Source organism: Nomia melanderi, chromosome 4, assembly GCF_051020985.1.
Source record: "Nomia melanderi isolate GNS246 chromosome 4, iyNomMela1, whole genome shotgun sequence".
Lineage (NCBI taxonomy): Eukaryota > Metazoa > Arthropoda > Insecta > Hymenoptera > Halictidae > Nomia > Nomia melanderi.
Genome location: NC_135002.1, coordinates 1,813,107 through 1,837,198, shown reverse-complemented (window position 1 = coordinate 1,837,198; position 24,092 = coordinate 1,813,107). Strand labels below are relative to the sequence as shown.

The 24,092-nt window shown below is 48.0% G+C and overlaps 2 protein-coding genes across 21 annotated transcripts in view; one reads left to right on the top strand and one right to left on the bottom strand.

Annotated features, from left to right (window-relative positions):
• The window catches only part of LOC116428335 (putative tRNA (uracil-O(2)-)-methyltransferase), a 34,434-nt gene extending 23,588 nt beyond the window's left edge, over nt 1–10,846 (bottom strand). For 6 of the 10 annotated variants that reach the window (XR_012998437.1, XR_012998438.1, XR_012998439.1 and 3 more), the window contains exons 1-2: nt 3,063–3,233; nt 112–465 (exon numbers count right to left, since the gene is read on the bottom strand). The gene's annotated coding sequence lies outside the window, so the exon portion shown is untranslated. Of the gene's footprint in view, nt 1–111; nt 466–2,834; nt 3,024–3,062; nt 3,234–10,593 lie in introns of those variants that run through there. The other 4 variants (XM_031979851.2, XM_031979852.2, XM_031979854.2 and 1 more) reach the window with 4 other exon arrangements.
• Nucleotides 1–24,019, top strand: part of LOC116428317 (uncharacterized) — a 29,302-nt gene extending 5,283 nt beyond the window's left edge. For 4 of the 11 annotated variants that reach the window (XM_076367083.1, XM_076367094.1, XM_076367086.1 and 1 more), the window contains exons 3-10: nt 15,015–15,107; nt 18,678–18,902; nt 18,987–19,108; nt 19,436–19,757; nt 19,814–20,128; nt 20,221–20,637; nt 21,339–21,458; nt 21,550–24,019. In XM_076367083.1, coding sequence (XP_076223198.1) covers nt 15,015–15,107; nt 18,678–18,902; nt 18,987–19,108; nt 19,436–19,757; nt 19,814–20,128; nt 20,221–20,637; nt 21,339–21,458; nt 21,550–21,900 — 1,965 coding nt within the window. In that variant the 3' untranslated portion in view covers nt 21,901–24,019. The other 7 variants (XM_076367087.1, XM_076367088.1, XM_076367085.1 and 4 more) reach the window with 6 other exon arrangements.
• Nucleotides 24,020–24,092: the final 73 nt, after the last annotated feature.

The window sequence follows — 24,092 nt, the reverse complement described above, 5'->3', positions numbered from 1 at the left end:
AACCGAGTTCGTTCGTATTCGAAAGTTTTGGTGCGAACTCTACGGCGAGGCAGTCGAATACAATGGCCGGGCAGAAGTTTCCGCGAAACTAAACAAGTTTATTTAACTTACCTCGGCACACCGACTCCTACCCCCCGTATTCTCTCCCGTATTCTCCGTGCATCCTCCCTCGGCTCTCCTCCAGTCGCATCTCTGCGTGGAATCTACCCTCCAAACTCCTTCCCTCCGAGCAATCTCCACCTTCGACCAACTACGTTTCTTCTTGGCCTACCCGTCGATCCCCACCATCGACCCCTCCCGCGCCGACCCCCTCGGTTTTTCTCTCGTCTATCCATCCGTTTATCCACTCATATTTCCTGTACGCCACGTACGCCGTGTTTATTCTCTTCTTCGTTCCCGTTCGTTCGTTCGTTCGGTTGTCACTCTTCCGCTGAATCGATTCGCATAGTTGCGCCCCGTCCGTATCTGCAAGGAAGACGAGTTCGCTGCCAGTTGTCGATGAATTAACTCTAAGTTTACGGATGTTTATTGTTCAGTTTATTCCGTTTGTCTTAACGAATTCTATGGTCGTTCATTTAGATTTTGGAAGTTGGTCGTTTAACTGCCCTACAACGAGTGAGACTCGTGAAGATTTTCAACATGATTCAACAAATATGTATATTACTCGGTTCATTCGAATTCAAAGTGAATATTATTCCTCTGTAATCGACTATTATGCTTAAAAGGATATATAGGTGTAACGTATGCTTAGAATTTTTCTCTTTTTCCAATAAATTATTAATCACAAAGTAGCCATATTGATCAGAGTTGAGAAAGAAATCATAGGCCAATGAAAATCGACAGTTTACTAAATAATGTTTGTGAAATTCAATGTGCGTCAAAATTGACGCGTTCCGTGAACCTAGCGTTAACACATTGCGTACCGGCTAATTTCCAGAAAACTGAATTGTGATGGCAATTTTCACTGAGGTCAACTTATATCGCTATACATAGAAAAACTCGGATTTCATATTGTTGTGTAATATATTTTAAATAGATAATCGATTCGAATGAAATTTTATATTTTTTTCAATGCTGTGGTAATTAGCGAAGTCGCATAGCTAAGTGTCTTTGTATAAAAACGAGATTTCTCGTTACCGGTACGCAATGTGTTAACGGTTCTAACGGTTCTCGGTTCTCCTGTTTCGCGGTTATCGATACCTTCGAGTGTTCCGAAGGATTTCGCAAATAAATTAACCCTCTGCGAGAGGGATGGCTCTCGCTCACCGATTTCGTACAGCGAAACTGTAGAATTCGATGTTTAACACTAGATTTACGGAACGCGTGAATTTGACGCTTATTGGATTTTAGAAATATTTTGTAAATGTTCACGTCGATTTTCGTTGATGCGATCACACTGACGTGTACTCCATTTATCTACTATCGAATCTCCAGTTTCCGCAATCTAAATAAACGAGCATCAATTCTTTTAGGAATAATAGAATGAAGACAATAAATGCCCGTAAACCTAGTGTTAACCCTTTGCACTCGGTAAGCTCCATGACACCATTTATACTGTTAACCCTTTGCACTCGAGAATATTTTTCTCAAGAAATATTCATTATTCTCTGATGGAATATCAATGATATGTTTTACAACTAACATAAAGAAATACCTTACATAAATTAGGTAACAGAGCTATTTTATTTCCGGAAGTAATCCGGAAGTAATCTATTGTTATAATCTTTATGGAGATTGCGTATCAATCGTATCAAATGGTAGTTCTAGCGTTAACTCAGTGCCACGTGTACCATACATGGCACACCAATTTCTGTAAGATGTTTTTACTAGAACTATCAGGTGGGTCAAAATTATCAATTTCTGATTTATTTCTCTAGAATTATTGCAAAGGTACATATACTGCTTTAAGCAATCATTAAGGCTTTTTTGTCTACTTTCCTCTAGTCCCAGGAATTCTTGAAGAAATGATATGAACCTGAAATCGTGTCTTTATTGCTGATTTATTAAATCAGTATCATTATTAATACAATTTGAGAAATCACTCGTTTTCGTTTCTAGTACCTGTCACTAGTACAGTATTTTAGAAATCATTAAATTACCATGAAAATACGTCAATCTACGTATCCCGTCCATTAACATGTTGAACGACGTGGGGTCACCGGTGACCCAACCAAATCGAATTACTATAATTCACTGAATGAACACTTCGACTGCCAAGTGAACATGAAAACTTGCAATCGAAACAGTTTCCTTAATAAACCAGAAATTAGAGTCAAGATTCTTCGTAACGATCACTCTACCTTCCTCATATCTCGTATCCAATAAAACTTATTTCCTTCGATGCGTCACCAAAAAGACTCATCTCCAAGATTACGTTAAAAATGGCGTCACCTTATTACTGACGTGGCAGTCGAAGTGTCAAACGACGATTATTTAACCCTTAGACTCGACATTCTATTTTGTTGCAACCTCTACCTGTTTCAACAATTTTTCTATATTTATTCGTAGTATCACAATTGTACCACTTAACACTTTGACAGCCACGTAAACATTCATCAAAACTGCCATATACTCGAAACAGTTTTCTTCATTAATCAGAAACTAAGAAATCAAGGTTCTTCTTAATAACTGCTCCACTATCTTATATCTCGTATATCCAACAAAATTCGGTTCGTTCGATGCGTCATAAGAAATTAATGTCTACGTTTCTGTAACATATGTCAGCCGAATTCGTATGACGTGGCAAAGTGTTAAAAGTAATATTTCAATGACTCCCAAATATTCTCGAATAAATAAATAGAGCGTAATATTAAGCTGTAATCGAATGAAATAACGTGAACCTCAAAGTAAGAAACCAACAGCACTTTAGACCGCACAGGTTTAAAAACAGTTCCACATTAGAAACAATGGAACCCAAGGCGGACGTTCAGCAAAACAACCGTGCAACAATGATGCAATTCAATCAAGTACATTATACGTTTCCCTGCTTCGCGCACGTTGCTGCGTAAAATCGTGCATTCAACGTGTTAAGTGTTAAGGGCTACGGAAATCGTTGGACTTACGTGAAACGAAGAAGAAGAAGAAGAAGAAGAAAGAGAGAGACACACGCGAGGAACGAGTCGAGCGAGAGAGTGGGGAGGGCGAACGGAAGGGAGAATAGAAGAACGGCCCGAGAGGAAGCATGATATAGAAGGGAAGACGAGGTTCCGATGCCTTTGCGAACGATACGGTCGCGATGTTCGAATACCGGAATTTCCATCGATGGCTGGGTATTGCTATCAGCGGCGCGATAGCGAACCAGCGCCGGCGAGGAGGGAAGAAAGGGGCCGCGATATAACGCGCAGTCAATATCCGAGAAAATTGGATTTGATCTACGAGGAGATTGACCGCCGTTTTTCCCGCGTCGATCTCGACGTCTCCCGGACTGTCCGTTCGTCTAGCGTCCTCGCGATCGAGGAAAGGTTACCGATGGAGATTGTCTTTCTCATGGTCCTCGAACGATTATAACGACGACCGTGTATCGCTTGATTTTGAGAGGATACCTTTGCGAGAAAAAAATTGGACGGTGAGAAATGGGAAACGAGAATGAAAGGGGAACGAGAGGACGAGGAACGAAGGAGAAATATAGGGAGGACGACGGTTGGGGGGAGGAATGTGGAGGGAGGAGGGAACGGGAAGGAAGAGAGTCGACGAATGAAAAAGTTGGCCGAGAAGAAAATGAAGAAGGAGAAAGGCAGAGTCTTGTACAGGTCGTCCATGTTCCGCGAAGTATATACCGCGAAATAGAATACATATGTATGTTGTATATCTTCTTTATGGCGGCCATTAACATATTTTTTGCTATGCGTATTACCATACAATAGTGGCGCAAATATTACAACTTATGGCTGTAAATCAAAGCGCTGGAAGGGGCGACTCGGGAGACGGAACGGTGGTTCGGGAAGGAGGACGGAAGCGGGAATATGAAATGGGAACGGGAATGAAAAAAAGAGGAGGTGGGAAACGGCCGAAGAAAATGAGGGAGAGTGGCGTCGAGTCGAGTGGAGTGCAGTAGAATGGAATGGAATGGACCGGATAGACGAGAGTAGAGTGGAGGAAGGGTGAAGAACACGACAGATAGGGACACGGTGGAACAGAGTAAACCAGAGTAGAACAGAGTGGAACAGAGTTGGAACAGAGTAGACAGCGATCCGTCTACGTGTACGTGTCCCACGGTTGCGTATCCACACGAAAACAGGCGCGTACGTGCAACGCGAAGAGACGAGGCTAAAAGTATATAACCGAGTAAAGTAGGTCTTATCGTTTCTACCGCGTGCGCGAGATATCGAGGCTACGCGTTCCCAGCGTTAGACAAGGTTGATCCGTTGCGCAAGGTCTTTTACCTGCGTTCCCATCGGCGCGACCAACGGAACCCAAAATTTCCATGATCCAGCTTCACAGTTATAATTCGAGAAAACGTAAACGCGATACGTCCCGAACACAACGAGCACCATCATCGTCGTCGCCCGGCAACGTATAATGCCGCGTCGAAACGGAAACGTAGGAGAAATTTCAGATAATGCTCAATAGTAAATTAAGATATAATAACTTTCGTGAAAGTTGCGCGACGCCGAAGAGATGGAGAGAAGAAAAAGACGATGGAAGTATGAGAGGCGAGGAGGCAGGGAACTCCATTAACTTTTATTTCTCTGGGAAAGTAACTTTGCCCCTTCCCCCTTCCCCTCCGGCCTGCTCGCGTCCCCTTCCAACCGGGAGGAGAAGCACTCGCCCGCCGCCCGCCGCCACCCACAATACCCGCTACACACAACGTCCCGTCTATCCTCCGTCCTTCCGTCGTGCCGTCCCCCGCCGCCGCGCTCCTACACCCCATCGCCCCTGCGTCGCTGCGTCCCTGTGTCCTACCGCCTCTCGGCCCTCCGACTCCTCTGGCCGCTGCAACTCGTTCACCTCCCTTCACCGTTTCGTCGTTTCGCGTACGCCAATGCCTCCGCCGCCCTCCACCGCCCCTCGGCCTGCCCCCTCCGCCCTCCGCGCCGGCCCTACGCCGTTCCTCCTTCCATCTCGTTCGGTTCCCCCGCCTCTCGAACTTCCACCTTCGCCACCTTCAACGGCTCGTCCCGCTTCTTCGAGAGGATTCCCCTCCACTTCCTCGTTCCGAGCCGCCGCCGCCGCCGCCGCCCCCTCCTACCGTCGCAAGCTTCGCACAGCAAGCTCGCGCGCCGTTCCGAACCCGAACCCGAACCTTCCGCTCCTCTCCTCTCCGCCCGCGCCGCGCCGCGACGCCACGATGCCTCGCTGCACCGGCGAAACTTTGTAAAGCGACTTAGTCAAACTTTAATAAATTCCTTCGCGGAGTTTCAAAGCGGTTCTACGCGGGATTGCAAATGATTACGTTTCCTTGCGCCCCACCCGGGCCGACTCGCGGGTACTTTGTATTCGGGAGATCGATCGAAAAATAAGGAGCCGACGCGGACGCCCTTCGGCGTTCGCCGGTGACGAGCAGGCTCGGGGATCGTGGCCGATCGCGACGTCGATGCGATGGGACGGTGTTGCTCGATGGAGATTCAGCTTGGGAACCCTTTCGCTCGCGAATCATTCGCGAGTCCGCTTGAGTGTTTTAGCTTTGTTTCGCGATAACGTTTGATAAGGTCACCGTTGTCGAATAGAATCTGTTGCGATAATACGGGACGTTTACGATATAATTTAAGTTTACGAGCGTTTGTTTAGGATGTCATATTATTAGTATGGTTGCACCAATCTATGGTTGCAATATGAGGGCGTTTACAAGCAAATTTACCTAATTTAGAGATACCGAGCGGTTTAGTATGACCTTATATTATTAGTATGGTTTATACTATGGATTGTAACAATCTATGGTTACAATACAAGGATGTTTACAAATAATACAGTTCACCGAATTTAGGTTGGTCCTTATATGAGGACGCGAAAGGGTTGACCCTTTGCACTCGGATGTTACTAGAAATATTTACCATTTCTACGAGACGAAGACGATGTTCTTTGTGACTAATTTTCACGTATCGAGGCATTATACAAAGTTTACCATTAAACATCACATTCTATAGTTTGACTAAATCAAACGGTGACTGAGACTCACCTCTCGAGTGCAAAGGGTTAAAGAGTACCGATAATCGAACGCGGGTCGTCATCGGATCGGATCGAACGGGATCGTAACGCATCGCGCGGCGTACGCGCATTCCCATGGCAACCATCTCGATCAGATACGAGAGGCGGCGGGACGAAGAACAGAAATCGGTGGACAGAGAACGAGATAGATAACGTATTCGGTACAGGTAATATATAGCGTTCCAGATACAATATTTATGCCCCGACGTATTTCGCTAGCAGCGCATTATTCATTCCGTGCCGGTGAATAAGCATTTTCGAGTATCGGTTCGACGCCGGTATATACTCCGCGTCTCGTTTCTTGCGGCTTCGAGCCGGCGCGCCGCGCCGGTTTCACCGGGACGATTTCGTATCTGAAACCTCTTTCGCCGTTTACGAGCAGTCCCGCTCCGAGGACGAAAACGCGAGAGGACGATTAGTCGCTCGAGAGGGTCGTGAAAACACGGCGCGACCTCTGTGGAGTGTCGCGTGCACGCTCGGCCGGCGAGCGCGACGAAAAAAGGAGGAAACGCGAATCGGATGGCGGCGGCGGTGGCGGCGGTGGCGACGGTGGCGTGGAAAAGCAGGGAGGAAAGCTAAGAACGGTCCGATCCGTAGGGTAGACAAGATTCACACTTGTTGCTCCGTTCTCGGTTGTGCCCGCGGAAAGCTCGTTTATCCGAAGAATTTCCTACGGTTCGGAGATCACGCCACGGGACACTCGGCTCTTCCGTCGCGTCCACTCGCGATCCACCCCGTTCGTCCTCCCGACACCGAGGTGGATCCCGGTGAACGGAGAGAGATCGGGAGCGAAGAGACGCTCGCTTACCGTCACCGCTAATAAGAGATCTACGCGAGATAAGCGAACGCTCGCGTAATAAGTAAAACCGGTTTAAGAGACCGTCGACGATAATGAGAATCGACGCGCGCGAGATAAAGACGAAACGGTTTGCGAGTTGCGCGATTCGCCCGGCGCGGTGGGAACGCCGGGAACCGAGGGGGCCGGGGGGAGGAGGCGAGGACCGAGCAGGGGCTAACGCGGTCTAACAAGGCTGAGGTGGGCCGCGGAGCTCCAAGGAGGGCCGTGCGCGGGGGAGGGGCGACGGAGCGAGGGGGCGTGGGGGGCGACGCGACTCGGCGAAACGCGAAAGTGCAAACAGCAGAAAATAATGGGACGCTTCGTCCCCCGAAGAAAAGAGAAAACTATTGTTTCGTCGATAAGCCTCGAGTTATTATCAGCTGTGCAAACGTTCCTCGCGAAGAAATTTGTAAAATCAACATTTGCGTAAGACGCTGAAAAGCTCCGTTAATGGAGTCCGGGACACGGTTCGGTCGGGAGGAGGAGTAGCGGAGGAGGCGGAACAAGATCGTGTTGCGTCGATTCGAATCGCGGTTGGATTCGATTGCGAATCCGTTTCCGTCGGCGTCACGGCGCGTGCTGTCCCATTGTCTCGCTTCCGACGAGAAGAATATCCGGATTGATTCCTCCGCGACGCTCCCCCGGCCGTTCGCTCGGGACGCGATGATCGCGAGCGGAGAATCGAACGCGGCCACCTGTTCGGTGCGCAATCTCGAACGCTCTCGGGATTAGCGGTCGCGTCCGGAGCGGGCCCGTTCGAGAACGCGCTCTCTTTCAACGGCGAGCAGGAATCGAGGAGATTTCGCCGGAGAGAACGGTCGATCCGATACCGTTAGTATTTACGCGTTGTTCGTTCGCCTCCCCTCCCTGCCGGCGCGAGGTACGCTTACTCGGGAGTTTTTCTCCACGGAGGACCTTCGTGTCGCTCGGTCGCCATGCGAAAGCGAAACCGCTTCGAGGAAGCTCGTTACGGGATAGGTTATGTTCGGCGGACGTTAACGGTTCGATCAGGATCCTATAAAGCTCGCGATGATGACGTTTCAGAAAATTCTCAGTCCCATCGGTTTCCCGTGGATACGTTAAGGATGAAAGGGGAGGAGAGCGAGCGGAGAAAACTCGATTGAAGCTGGCTGGATGGCCGTTGAAGCGGCGTTTATCGCGGTCCCGTGCACGAACGGCGAGTTGCGTTGTCCCGATCGCGTAACAATCCCGTGCGAGTAAATTGCCGCTTACCGCGGGCGCAAGCGTATCGGTGTGTACGTTTTAATACGATTGGAATGCCAGCGAAATTAAAGCTGCCTTTCACGAGAGGACGTAACGTAACGACTCTTTATGAACTGCGACGAAATCCCACCTGGACCGAGCCGGGCCGACCCGTCCCGACCCGTCCCGACCCGGCCCGGCCCGGCCCGGTTCGGTTCGGTTCGGTTCGGTTCGGTTCGACACGGCTCGTCGCGACGAGGCTCGCAACGCGCCTCGCAACGCCTCGAAACGCCTCGCCCCGCCTCGTGTGTCCCCTCCAGCCTAGCTGTTCACCGGCACCGCTGCCGTGGCCTACTTTCTTAGAATATTCGAGTAAGCGAGAGGCGTCGATAGATAATACTCGCGTTAAACGCGCGTACAAACGGACAACTCGTGTTTCGAGTTTTCCCATTTCTTCGCCGTGCCGCCGCCGCCACCGCCGCTTGTCCGCCGCCGCGTGCTCCAAGCCACTTTTCCTCTCGCGCTCCGGCCGAAAGCGAGTCCCGCGCTCGAACGATTTTTCAGTGGACGTCTACGAGTTTACGGATCCGCCGGCGGCCGTGAATCGCGGATTCTCCCACCGACCACCGCCGCACTCCCTTTCCTATTTCCTCTTTGTTCCGACAGTTGCGCCAACGGCATCTTTCAATCGCGCTCGATGCGTCATAAAACATTCACGACCTATACCGGTCGGTAAACGAGTCGGAACCCGATATCGATTAGTTGATCGATCCTCTTTCACGGCGAAGTTTTCTTTGTATGATTTTTATAGTTTGATCCGCCTCTCGATATTTGCTACCCTTGATCGTCTGATGTAGACACACCGGGAACGGAACCTTTAACTCGAGACTAGGGAGCAATTAGCGAGAGACTAATTGAATAAGAGAGAAGAGAGTTAATGGCGGAGCGACGCGTCGTGTAGCGGCCGTTTGAGAAATTCGGAAATCGTAACCGAGACATAACCTAGAACCCCTCACTGGAGACTAGGGACTAATTGACACTGGAACTACCGAGCAGTCAAGTTGATTTTTTTGTTGTTTTGCTATAAGAATTATAAGAATGCGTTTATTGAGATTTCAGTTGGATTATCTCTCATGTTGCATATTACTAAATCTTCGTAATTTCTTCGAGTAGCGTTAGTATCTTTTCAACGGTTATGAAAGAAGAAATCGAGAATTGTTTTGATCCATCTAGTTCTAGTGTTGATAAGAAAGTAATTAAACAAGAGAGAAAAAGAATGTTAATGGCAGAGCGTTGTGTCTCGTTCGTTTGAGAAAATCGTAAATCGTAACCAAGACCTAACCTAGAACCCCTAACTGGAGACTAGGGACTAATTAATAAGAGTAATTGAATAACAGAAATAGACTTAATGGCAGAGCGGTCGTGTCGCGTGCATTTGAAAATCTTGGAAATCCCAACAAAATCTTAACCTACAACCCCCAACTCGAGATTAGAGACTAATTAATAAAAGAGTAATTAAATAGAAAAGTAAAGTTAATGGCAGAGCAACGTGTCGCGTCCATTCGAGAACTCCGGGAAACGAAATCCTAACCTGGAAGCCCCAACTCGATTTCAGAGACTAATTAATAATCGAGTAATTAATAACAGAGAAAAACAGAACGAACGGCAGAGCGACGCGTCGCGTCGCGGCCGTTTGGGAAATTCGGAAATCCGTTCTAGGCAGTGCTCGCACGGAACGGATACCGAGTGTATCGTTGTTTCGATTGGGGGATGGTAGGGGGTCGATTCGGCTCGGCTGACGGCAGTGGCGGCTGTCCGAGCGATGCCGTGCCGTGTTCGCCGCGTCGACTCCCCTGTCGCGAGATTCATCCCCACCGCGAGCGCGTGCCACGAACCAAAGGTTCTTGAATCATTCCCGCGCCGGCCGCCGCGAGGAGCGCGCGTCGTTTTGCCACGCTGTCACCGGTTACGCCACGAATCGAGCAGAGCCGAGTCGAACCGAGCGGTCGAGTGCGTTGCGCAGCAATTCGAAACTCGATCACGCGCTGTCTTTCTCGTGTCGGTCCAGTGCTGCTCGTCTACGTGTTTACACGCGGCCCGTACGCCGACTCGATGTTACGCCATCGCTCGAACATCGCACCGTCGTTCCGATATCCCGAACAGGTATTGTACGCGCTTTAAGAACAGTGTCGAGAATCATCGTGTGATCCTCTCATATCCCGCACGATCCTGCCCGTCGTGTATTATTTCCCCGATTTCATTCCCGAATATTCCCCCCTTTCGTCTTCAAACGAAAAAACATATATATCCTCCCTCCGACTTTCTCCGTCCCGCTCCGGACCGCGTGCAGTGAAACCGAACGAACGAGTCCGGCTTTAGGAGTAACAGTGTGCTTGGTTTGTGCGTACCTGTAGGCTGCACGTGCGCTCGAACGCGACGACTTGGATTTCGGCTGGTCGCATGCCCGCCGGTATCTCGCTGTATCGGTAAGTCGATGACACTTTGGCGATACGACCGGATCGCGCGTCTCCCTTCCCGCGAGTTTGCCCGCGATTCGCGTCGTCGCGATAACGAGAGGTTACGGATTCGACGCTCGTATTTTCTCTCGGAACGCGTACCTGCGTGAACGTGTCGGCCGCCACCTCTCGGACGCTCCGCGTACTCCGCCTCTCGAACCGAACCGTATCGAATCGACTCGAATCGAACCGAGCGAGCCCGAATCGATCCAAATCGCGCCACGATGCAAAGACGGGACGGGACACGTTCCTTATGCTTTCGAGTTTTAACCGTTACCTTCGGAATCATTCTCTCTAACGTTTCCGTTATCATAATAATCTCGAAGAAGCTTTCCCGTTTCGAAAACCACGGGAGAAACGTGAAAAGAAGAGATCCTAAAGATTTCCGGGTATTCAGCGTCGCGGAGCCTGGAATCGAACGTTTCGATGGAAATTGAGAACAACTGCACGCGCAACGAGGGGAGCAACGAGCTGCGAATTACAAAGAATAATCGTTTCGAGCATCCTGGAGTGGGGGTAGGAGAGTGGGATGGTGACGGTTTGCCGACGGGGGTGGGGCGCCGCGAAACAGGTTTAACGTTGCTTACATCGAGTAACAGACCTGTACAAGTATATCTATTAGATCTCTGTTCCCTTTGCTCTACTGCGTTCTCCCTTCTATACTCTCTCTCTCTCCCTCCCTGTCTCTCTCTCTCTTTCTCTCTCTTCTTTGTACTCGTTTTTCGGTTTTCTCGTACTCGTCTCGTCCGAACGCTTTCTCTTTCTTCTCGGTTCAACGAGAACTCGCGAGGAGTATCGTTCCGGGATTTACACCGGAGCGGTCGTTAACGATGGCCGAAATAGAGACAGAAAGCGCACCGCGTCTCTCTCTCTCGTCCCAGTCGATCGTCCCGATTACGATGCTCCCCGCGAATGCGCTTACACGCTTTGCAACATCGGATTGCCCGGAGAAAAGGAAAGTCCCGTAACTGGATATTGCTGGAACACGCTGACCGATTAAGAGCCTCCACTTTTTCTGGCTTTTCTTCGTGGATCCACTCGGATTTACTTGTTGGTCTGCTAGTGTTTGTCCACCTAGCACCCTACCTACCTACCTACCTACCTACCTACCCACCAACCTACCTACCTACCTACCTACCTACCTACCTACCTCTACCTACCTACCTACCCACCCACCTACCTACCTACCTACCTACTTACCTACCTACCTACCTACCAACCTACCTACCTACCTACCTACCTACCTACCTACCTACCTGCCTGCCATGCTGCCTGCCTGCCTGCTTACCTGCCCGCTACCTATCTTCCTATCTACCTGCACCTACCTGTTCGCTTTCTTGCTCGGTCGACTGCCCGCCTGCCAGCCCGCCAGCCCGTTTGCCTGCTGTCGCTTCTGTTGGAAAAAGGAAGAAGCGCGCACTCTTCTCGCAGAATGCGCGATTCAACCGTCTTTGATTTCTATCACTATCATACCGTTCGCTTCCGCGTCAACCGAGGAACCATACACACTGCAACCTGGAATTGTTCCTGCCCTTTGCACTCCGAACGTGTTCTGAATAGTTCATTTCTATGAGGGAACTTTTAATCTAGTTCCCTATCATGTTCTGAATAGTTCGTTTCTATAAGGGAACTTTTAATCTAGAATTTCATTTCGAGAAATTAGTTTTCAAGATAATATGAGAATTTGCTATTCGAGTGAAAAGGAAAAGAATGTTGTAATTGGAAGTTATATCAGATCTAATAATTATGTCTGCAGCCAACGGAGTGCAAAGGGTTAAAGGATCCCTTTCACATCGTCCGACTCCGAGCCGTCGGAGAAGGTGCGCCAGCACCTGTCCGTCACGTTTAAACGAGAAATAATCGTTTTGCGGGAGGATCGCGACTACGGACTTGCGATACGCCTTCCAGATGTCGCAGAAGGCTGCGACCAGCGAGGCGGACTTTTCGCGCGCGATCCTTTCCCCCGAGTCCTCGCGCGCCTTTGTCTTCTTACGTGGCGATGCTACATTGTAGGAACCGTACGATTTCGATTGTATTCCGTTCGAATGAGTGCTGCGAGCCGAAGGAAAGCGTAAAGGGTCGATGACCGTGGAGGAACGCGAGTAACGCGTTCGGACGAGGGTGGGTATCGTCGTTAGCGGCGATGGCGGTGGTTGCCGATGCCGATGCTGCGTCGTAGCAGCCGATGCTGTCGGTAACGACGATACCGGTGGCAGACCGGCGACGGAAACGAACGCAGCATGGATACTTAGGCGTCCGGGACTAACGCGTGTAAACTGGAGGTTTTTCTGTTTTGAATTTTATTGCCGGCCGTGGAAAGCAGTAGAGTTTCCTTTAACACTAGAACTACTGGTTACTGAAATTGACTTTTAGAAATTGCTTTAGATTCGAATTGTATTGTCAGCAGTGGAAATCACTAGTGAAATGAAAGCAGTAAAGTTTACTTTGACACATTGACTGCCACGTCGGTCACCGATGACCGGAGCTTCCAAATTTCTTGACAATAATTGTAATTCGTTAGATAACTAATGTCGCATGAAAATATTTTATAGCGTAAATTATTAGACAATAGTGTAACGTACGCATTAAGATACGAAATAATAAGTAACTGTTCCTCTTTATCTTTGCTAGGAAAGAATAAGAGAGACATAAAACTCTGAAGGATCTCGTGGCAGTCAGAGTGTTAACACTAGAACTACTGGTCACTGAAACTCACTTTTAGAAATTGCTTTAGAGAAACAACTGGAAGGTTCTATGATTTGAATTGCATTGCCAGTAGTGGAAAGCAGTAGAGTTTCCTTTAACACTAGAACTACTGGCCACTTAAACTGACTTTTACAAATTTCATTAGAAAAACAACTGGAGGTTCTATGATTTGAATTGCATTGCCAGCAGTGGAAATGGCTGGTGGAATGAAAGTAGAGTTTCCATTAACACTAGAATTACTGGCCACTTAAACTGACTTTTACAAATTTCATTAGAAAAACAACTGGAGGTTCTATGATTCAAATGTATTGTCAGCAGTGAAGTTGACTTTTTTTTAAATTTGTCAATAGAAACTCTAAAACAGTTTCTTCAATACTTTCTCATAGAAGCATTTGTTATCTTCTCAATAATTGCAAAAGAAGAAGATTTTATAAATTTGTTTATAAAAACCATAACCGTGCGTTTATTGAGATTTCAATTAACCCGCATTTCAGTTTTGCTATTACGCAATTAGTTCCATTAATAAATTTTCGTGGAAGTATCTGTACCTTTTCAGTAACTGTAAAAGAGGAAATCAGAAATAAGTCATTCTGAGCCATCTGGTAGTTCCAGTGTTGAACCATCTTTTGAACATGTATTTATAAAAGCTATATACCTGAATTTATTAACATTTCAATTGGTTCATACTTCAGCTTAAGTATTACTAAAATAGCTTATTTCATCATTTCTTGAAGTATCTGTACATTTGCAGTCATTCTGAAAGAAGAAATTAGGAGTTAGTCATTTTAACCCACCTGATAGTTCTATTAGACTGTTATCAGCTTAGTCACGTTATCAAACATTTTCACTCGTTATCGGTTATCTTGCATCTTACAATTCTCTCCAATTCAAAAGCGTCAAATCATTAATGTCTAACATGTCGCTCAACGTGTTAATGATCAAGAAATCTCTCATCCTCAGAACCAAAAAGAATATCTCATCTACCGTTCAAAAACGATGCACAAAATAAAGAACGCTAGTCCAATGGCGGCTCGCATAGGCCCCATAACTGCATTCCCAATTTCCCCATGATATTATCAACAACATTCAACACAAGTCCTATTTTCTACAATTCTGTCTCTATACTCATACAACACATAATCATTAAGCTTAATATCAGTACCCATCCAGTTCATGAGAAACAAACATTCTAAAAGAAACGGTACAAATATCCTAAAGCAGCGCCCCCACTAATTTCAGCTACGAGCCGCCACTGGCTTAGGTCCGGATACCTACGACCCTACCGCATCAAACGGTTTGGGACGTTGAAAATAAACAGACAGCCTCTACCTTCTTTCAAGCTGTTTCTCAGAAGCATCTTTGTAACATGTGTATGATACATAACCCAACAATCAGCGGGCAGATTTCTTTTATCCCTGTTTCCCTCTTCTCTTCCGAGTCACTTGGTAAACGAGCTTCACGTTATGGAACGTGACGCATTCGAAGTTGGAACGGTGCGCTAGAACGTAACGAATCCTCCCGTCGGACGTTTGCGTTCCTCGCAACCGAGCTGGTTCCTCGATGATTCGGTGGCGAGCGACGAATTAACCTCGGCTGTCTGTTTCCAGAGAAACGAGAACCTCGATTTCGCGTTGAACGTGCCGCAGTCTCATCACCCGGCGCCCTATCATCATCAGGAAGGTTACGCCATGGCCGATCAGGTGAGTTTCGCCGATCTCGGGGGACACCTAGCGCCGCTACCGATTCCGAGGCAACCTAGTCGCGCCGAATGATGCATGTTCGAAACCCGGTCTGGCTTGGATCTCGATTCGACTCTCTCTCTCTCGTAGTCTTTTCGGCCGGGTCCCTCTTCGAGCGTTCTTACGATGACGCGCTCAGGACACGTCATCGTTACAGTCTCGCTTCTCTGATCTCGATTCCGATCTCGATCTCGATATATCGCTCGTTCGCCCCTTGCACTCGAGAGGTGACTCTCTCCGATGTAACAAAGTTACAGTGTTATATATAATATCAAACAAAATTACAGAGTGTTGTGTATAATATTAACCCTTAGCACTCCAGATGGTTTTGTAATTTATCAGCAACTGCAATTAATTTTTATAGAACTCCAAGTGAAGATGAAAAATTCGATCTTTTATTTTCCTTCTCAGTACAAAATTTGGATGTGTGGAAGAACTAATAACTTTAAGGTAGCTTCTTTAAAATTCATTAAAATATTTAATATTATAACTGGTGCAATATTGGAGCCTACAGAGTTCAAAGGGTTACCACGTTCCGTGCCGGACAGTTTTTCCATTCAGGCCATATGGGTTGCATACGACCTACTTAAATAAATTTAAATAAACGCAGTATACATGATATTAAGATGCCTATATTTGACTCTAAATTTTTAAAAACTTCTTTGTTCTTCAATGAGAATTCGGTCTGAACAGAAAATTCAGTGTGGGTCGTCTACGACCACGGAATGTGTTAAGTTTCCCATAATGCATCGATACGTGAAGCGTTTATATAAAGTAGCTTTGTTCAGAGTTTGTTTCACATAGTATCGTCTATGTCTCAGGAAAATGTCGAATATTTCCAGCGAGGAGCTTCCGAGTGCAAAGGGTTCACACGTTCGGACGTGAATGCTATAGCATTCATTTTCATTGCGACGTAAAATGACACGAATGCTATAACATTGACATTTATAAGCCACATCGTCACGAATTCAATTCTATATACCCTGAATTTTTTCAAATCATGCAACCCTCGGAGTATTTGCATTTTTCCCATTCTCACGGCTCAACCCTTTGCACTCGGAGTTCCATGTACTTGATTTGGTAAAACTATAAAATCCACCATAACAAAAAACTATAAAACATTTAACCTTAAACTTTATTTAACGCCTCGACAAGTGAAACATTGGAACAAAATCTCTCAGTATACTAATCTCCCTTCGAATTACTCTCAAGTATCGTCCTCACCTCGTCAAAAACTGTTAAACACATCCCATAACAAACTCCCGAGTGCAAAGGGTCAAAATTCCAACCGCCGCGAGCGTGTTAACGTCCGACTTCACGCGACGTCTAAACACACGGACAGCCACACACACACACAGACACACATACACATAGACACAAAGCAAACCGATCGTTTCCCGAGAACTCGAATCGCATTAGGCCCGTTCGTTGAATTCGAAGGCACTTGAACCTAGCGACGGAACGTCCCGAGTATTCCCGAGGCCGACTGAACCGTTCGCGTCCCGTAGACCAGACCGCGAGGGAACGATAAATTTGCATAGATATGTTCGACGCTGGTTTGGGGTTGTTCCCGTCGAGTCGAAATCTGTTAAAACCGACTCTCTCACCTTGGTGCGACTGCGAGTGTAAATGCGAGTGCGATTGAAGCTGGTGATTGGTGCAGGATAGTGGCGAGTGTCGATCTGGGTACGCGTGCGTGCGAGCGCGGGAAGAACGCACGCCGGAATCGGATCGCGGCGGACGCCGAGTGCGAAAGGGTTACCGATATGTCTCGGGCTCGTTCGAATAAGTGGAAGAAACATGGTGGATCCGGATACGGGCGGATGGAAGAGCGGCTCGGACGAGGCGAACGGAGACGGAAAAGTTTAGATCCGTCGGAGAAAGAAGATGGATAGATGCGTAGTCGATTTGGCAGAGATGGAAAGGGGACTCGGGAGTGGGTTCGGTGCACGAGGAGGTGCAGGAGGAAGAGAGGCGGTGTTGGCAGAGGAGGAGGAGGAGGTGGCTGGAGGAGGAGGAGGTGGGGCTAGGGGTAGGAGGTAAGAGTAGTTGAAATAGGATGGGATGGGACGTTACGGGACGGGACGGGACGGGATGAGATGGAACGGGATAGGATGGGGTGGAATGGACTGGGACTGGGACGGGACGGATACGATGTACGCGTACACACGACGGCGGAGGGGTGCAGCGGGCGAAAAGGGACGGGGCGGAGAGGAGAGAGCCGGGGGAGCGGAACGATAGAGTAAGAGAAACACCGCGAGTTAAGGGGTAACGCGCGATGGGCACGGTAAGAGGGGTAGGGGCGGGGAGGAGGGTGGAGGTAGGTGTACTCGATCAATAGGCAAGTACGTTCCTTCAAAGGAAAATTCCTGACGCTATTAAATCCAATTTAAAAACTTTTATTCCCCACGGCCATGCGTGTGCACCGTGGATATATTTTTCTCGGTTCTTTCTTTCTTTCTTTTTTTTTGTTTTTTTTTCTTTCGGGGGGGGGGGGGGGTTGTTTTTTTGTTGTTTTGTTTTCGCTTTGCTTCCCCGTTATTCCACCTTTATTTTCCTTTAGTTGCAGCTACCCTTTACCTGTGTAACCTGTACTTGCTACCACGCTTCCTGCGCTTAAAAAGTGACTCGGGGGAGGATACACGGCGCGAAGATATCCGAACGAACCGAGACGCGAGGTACGGATATTCGACACCGGAAGTGGCTGCTTGCGAGCCTGAGACGCGTGCGCGTTTGTTTGTTTGGTTGGTGCGTGTTTGTTGTGTGAATTATATATGTATGTGTGTATGTTGTGTGAATTGTATATGTATGTATGTTGTGTGAATTGTATGTGTATGTATGTTGTGTGAATTATATATGTATGTATGTTGTGTGAATTATATATGCATGTATGTATATACGTATGTATGTAGGTATGTTTATACATATATGTGTATGTATATGCATATGTATGTAGGAATGTATATACATATGTATGTATGTATGTATGAATGGTTGTACGGATGTATGTATGTATATTTAACCCTTTGCACTCCAGAAGTACTTCACTGGAAATACTCAGTACTTCCTAACGAGTCGCAAATGACGTTTTCTCAATACTTGAGATTGAACTGCCAAGAAATCTCTATTTTCGTTCAATATTTCATACATTAATGCATTATACCAAGTTTAATGTTAAACATCAAACTTCACAGTTTAGCTGTGTCAAATCATTTGGCGATTGAGAGGCGCCTCTGGAGGGCAAATATTTATATGCACGTAGAATTGAGTGAACGAGTACACGTATGCGTCCGAATTAGAGAGAGAGGGAGAGACTGAAGGGGAACCGGAAACGGCAACGGAGACGCGAACGACCCAAGTCCGGCAGTCGAGCGTTACGCTGAGCATACTTTTCAAATTCCTCGATTTCCGTTCTCTTCGAACGATCTGTTGCCACGTGTCCGCGTATCGTCGGTCTTCTCGAGAACGTCCGTCGGATTCCTCTTTCCCAAACGCCATTGGACCGTTCGTGAAATTTCCCTATCTTCGTAGACGTTTCATACGCCAAGCTTCGGTGACGAGGATTTCGATATTCCTTCGATACACTCTCACTCTCACTCGCATCAACAACAACAGCGACAACAGCATCAACAGCAGCAGCAGCAACAGCAGCAGCAACAACAACAGCAGCAGCAGCAACAGCAACAACAGCAGCAGCAACAACAATCGCAGCAGCCGCAAGCTCAGCACGATCCGATGCACAGTTATCAGGCTCGGGTGAGTCCGATCGCGGCGACGAGCGCGTCGAAAACGTCGGGCGAGCGTCGATTCGTCGAAATTCCTTCGAAACCGATTTCACAGATGATGCAGTCCACCGGCTCGCGCATACAGCAATCTCCGGACGGATTGAACCTGGATCCCGGAGGGTACCAGCAGTCGCTGTACCTGCAGCAAGACCACGCCATGCAACCGATCAGCGTCGGGTAAGCCGCCAGGCCGGTTCGTTTCGATGGATACGACGCACGGATAAAATGCCCGCTTGCACGAACGAACGCTTCTCTCGCGAATGGGCAGACGTGTGGCGGGTAGAGGGTAGAACGTAGCGGATCCGCAGATGAGTACCGGCACGAGGGTGGTGTGTAGACGCGGTGGAGTCGGGTCCGCGGGTTTCTCCCTCGTTTTCGTGCTCGTTTCTCTAGTCGCTTCTCGCATCGTGCGTGCCCACGATCTCAGCCCACTAACCCGACACCGGCAGGCGTCAAGGACGATCAGGTGGTCTTAATCTCCAATGTTTTCCGGTCTCGTTCCAGCTCCACGTACAATAGTCCGCAGAGCTCGTACGCGACGATGAGTTCGCCTCGCCAGCAACACGGAAATCAGATGATGATGCTCCAGCAGCAGCAGCAACAACAGCAACAACAGCAGCAGCAGCAGCAACAGCAGCAGCAAGCTCAAATGCAGCAGCATATGCAGTACATGCACACTCAGCAGCAACAGCTGCAGCAACAAATGCAGTACAGAAGCCCCACGGGGGGCAGTCCGCCCGCCGTTCAGTCGAGCTCGGTGCCCGAGCCGAATAACAATACCACCACCAGCGAGGACAGCGATGATAGCACACCGCACTCTGGAATGGTAAGTGGCTTTGGAATGATCCCGGTGATTCCTGTGACTGGTGACGATTCCTTCAGATCGCTGGTATTAAACGACCGTCGCCCGAGCCGGCCGACGTTGGAGCGAAGAACCAGAGGAAGCCGAAGTCCCAGAAGAAGAAGAAGAAGAGGGATCCCAATGAGCCGCAGAAGCGAGTATCGTTTCTATTTCTCCCCCCTGTCTCCGCTGGTTCTACATCGGCCGATTTCCGTTTCAGACCCGTGTCGGCGTACGCGCTGTTCTTCAGAGACACGCAGGCGGCGATAAAGGGGCAGAACCCGAACGCGAGCTTCGGCGAGGTGTCGAAGATCGTTGCGTCGATGTGGGACGCTCTGGAAACGGAACACAAAAACGTGAGTGTTGTCGGATCATGTCGGAGAGATTAGATCACCAGGCACTTATGTGGTCGTTGAGTTTGTCTCTTATCCTATGGAATCGGTTTTAGGTTTACAAGAAGAAGACAGAGGCGGCGAAGAAGGAGTACTTGCAGGCTCTCGCGGCGTACAGAGCGTCCCTCGTCAGCAAAAGCGCCACTGAGAACGAGCAACAGCAACAGCCGTCGCCTCAGCAGCAGCAGCAGCAGCAGCAACAGCAAGTCCAGTACACAACGTACGGAAGCTACTCCGGGACAGGGACCCCCGTGAACGTGTCGTATCAGGTCTACAGTCCACAACCTCAGCCGCCATCCCCTCAGCAACAGCATTCTCATCCGCATTCGCATCAGCATCAACATCCGCATCATTCTCATCCCCAACAGCAGCAGCAGCAGCAGCAGCAACAACAGCAACAGCAACACCTTCAAATGAAAAAGTCTACCCATCATTTAACGATGGCGGGCAACCCTCAGCAGCAACAGTCGCAGGTAACGTTGTCTTTGGTCAAGTGTTCCTCGTTCTCTTAACACATTGCGTACCGGCTAATTTCCAGAATTGTGATGGCAATTTTCACTGAGGCCAACTTATATCACTGTACATAGAGAAACTCAGATATCATATTCTTATATAATATATTTTAAACAGATAATCCGTTCAACGCAACTGTAATATTTTGTTAACTGCTGTAATTAGCAAAGTTGTACAGCTAAGTGTCTTTACATAAAAACGGGATTTCTCGTTACCGGTGTGTTTACACTGGAACTACTAGATGGGTCGAATTGATCCTATGTTCTACTTTCTCAATTATTAATCCCTTGTCGTGATTTTTAGATTAGGTTAACAGTCAATGTTTATTGCCCACGAATCAAAGTAAACTGTTTCGCTGTTATCAGTGTATTATCTTCAAATGAAATTTCCACTTGAAGTAGAGTGGATGATGCCTTTCTTCTAAACTGCTGATAGCAAAATGTTACGAGCTTAGTCAAGGGTTAACAAGATAACATGCTTCTCTAAATCACTAGAGAAATTGATTTAGTAATAAATCTGAATCATAAATAAAATCTCAGTAGCCGTATTCTTAGTTCCTATAGACAAATTTTAAAACGTCGATTGGACTGTTCTAGTGTTAAGCTAGATCTAGCTCTCAACGACCTCGTAACTCAAGAGTCAACGACTGAACTGTTTTCAGAGTTTAATGTCCAATCCGATGGTGCAAACGCATATTGGCCAGCAGTCGCAGCAGTCGCAGCCCCAGCCGCAGCAACAGCAACATATACAACAGCAGGTCTCCCAGCCGCAGTACATGCAGGTTAGCGTTCCTGGCATACCGATGCGCTAGCAGGAAAACGACAGTTCCGCGTCGTCTCCATAAGTCTAACGGTTCCACGGTGTTTCCTCAGGTGCAGCCGCAGCAGGTGCAACAAGTGCAAGTGCAGCACCAGTCGCAGCAGCACCACCAGCAGCACCAGCCGCAGCAGCAGCAACAGATGCTGCACGCGAGCCCGCCGAAGGGAGACTCACTGTCGAGTCCCTCCCCGGTGGGTAGCACGGGTCAAGCGACCATAGCCGGCCAGCGACCAGCGTCCAACGCTTGCATCAGGCACGGCTGCCCGAATCCCGCGGTCGCGAACAGCGAGTGGGAGGACGAGTACTGCAGCAACGAATGCGTAGTCAGCCACTGCAGAGACGTGTTCACCACGTGGGTTTCCTCGAACCAGAATCCACAACAGAACTTTTCCACCGTGAAGTAGGAAAATATTTAATCGTTGACGCGCGACCATCGCGAACGCGCTCGACGGTTATATACCGGTCGTGTGTAACGGTCTCCTCCTCGTGCGTCGTAACGCTCGTTACAGAGTCGTGTGTTCGTTCGCTCGTTCGCTCGTTCGGGTTCGACACGAGTATACCTGATCTAAAGTATGTACATAAATTGACAACGAGATGCGCGTAGAATCGAGGAACTAAACCGACGACGCGACTCGACTGGTACGCGCAGGCATACGCACGGCTCGGAGGTAAAGCAGGGCCCTCCTTTCCCGAGAACCTCCTCCTCCTCGCGTGTCTCTCCTCTCCGCCGTGAAACGAATATTTTTGAGCCGTGCGCGCTTCTCGTCGGACCAACGAGTCGTTCACCGCGCTTCTATTCTCCTGTTTGCAAACGCGACGACTCCGCGCGTCGCGACAAAGTATTATGGAATCGCCAAAGTAGCTCATCGAACCGAACCGTAGTTCCGAGCCTTCGCAACCCTCTCATTAATTGCACCCCCAACCCCTGTCTCCTGTGAAACGCGTCGCGTCTTGGAAAAGAACGGCGAACGTGCGAGAGTGCATCGCTTGAACGCTGCCCGTTAACACGTTGACTGCCAAATAAGCTAGCCAAAACCTCCACACAGTTAAAATAATTTTCATAATAAACTAAACGGTCAAAAATCTTTGTAACGGGTGCCCTGTTCTTTCTGTACTTAATACATCTAACAAAATTCAGTTTTAAGTTGATGGAGAAAATGCCTGTAAATTCGGACACGGCAGTCAAAGTGTTAACCGACGACGCGTCCAACGTGATTTCTCGATATCAGTCGATACTCTCGGTCTCTGCGAGTCGTTCTTCCGAAAAAACGCGTCGTATTAACCCGTGTGCCAGAAACATTCGACGATTCCGAGACGTCTCGACGTCCAACGGGAGAGAAGGGCGAAGTCCGAGCTCACGTAGACACGTTAGGCGCCATGTCAGCCACTGACGCTTCTGAATGACTAAAGAACAATCGTAACAAGACAACCGATGTGAAATAATGTTTAATAAGGCAACTAAGTTGATAACAGTGTAACGCGAACGTTGCAACGCCAAACAGTTCATAAGTATTCCCACTTTTCTTTGCTACAAAAGACGAACTCTATGGGACGACGCTTGAGATTTTGGTGGCGCTTAACGTGTTGAAGCGAGGACCGACAATATCGAACAGGTCGAGGTCTCCTGTTCGCTCGTTCCGAAGTTCGACGAGCGCAACCGTGCGTGGACCGTCGAAACGAGTCGACACAGTATCCGACCCCGCCGTCTGCTGCGTATGTCCCGCGTATTAATCCTTGTCTCCTCGGCGTTGATTCTGCGCTCTCCGATAGCTGATCTTTAGGACGGACAGAAGAAAGATAGAGAATCGAAGAACGGAGAAGCCCGCGTCGACTCGAACGTCGGCGCGACCGTTTTTACACGATCGTTTCTTCTCGACATCTTTGTACATAGATGAAAGGAATATTACATAGATTTTCAGAAAAAAAAACTAAAAAAAAAACACAAAAAAGGCAAAAACAACTCCACGATGTAAACGAATAATCGGTAGTGTACGATACCCCAACACCTATCGAGATAATACCGTACGTAAAGAAAACCATAAAGAAAAAAAATGTATCAATGGCGAAAGAGAACAGACTCGATACACAAGTGTACACGCGTTATACACGAATTACATAGAGATACGTATATATATGCATTTATACGTATACACGGCTGGCTGTTGTATGTACGTATCGGTAGATTATAAAGAAAAAAAAAAACGAAGCGAAACCGCACGCGCGCACGCACGCAGGCACGCCGCGTATTCTTCAATTTAGCCGAGAGAGAGAGAGAGAGAGAGAGAGAGAAAGAGAGAGAGAGAGAGAGAGAGAGAGAGAGAGAGTGAGAGTGAGTCGGAACGGAAACGTGGACTACCGAAATCAAAAAAGGAAGCGAAAATCGTCGGGTCGCTGCCGACTACGTAAAACATTACTCCGAGATGTTAGTCGTAATCGCATCGATATGTATACTAACACGAGAGAACGATGATGAAGAAAAGATGGAAAATGGAAATAAATCTAGAAAAGCCCGAGTTTATCGTAGTGTTAGCACTTTGCGTCTCGAATGTTTGCATACGCGCGCGAACGCGCACTCATATGTATACGTTGCTCGTAA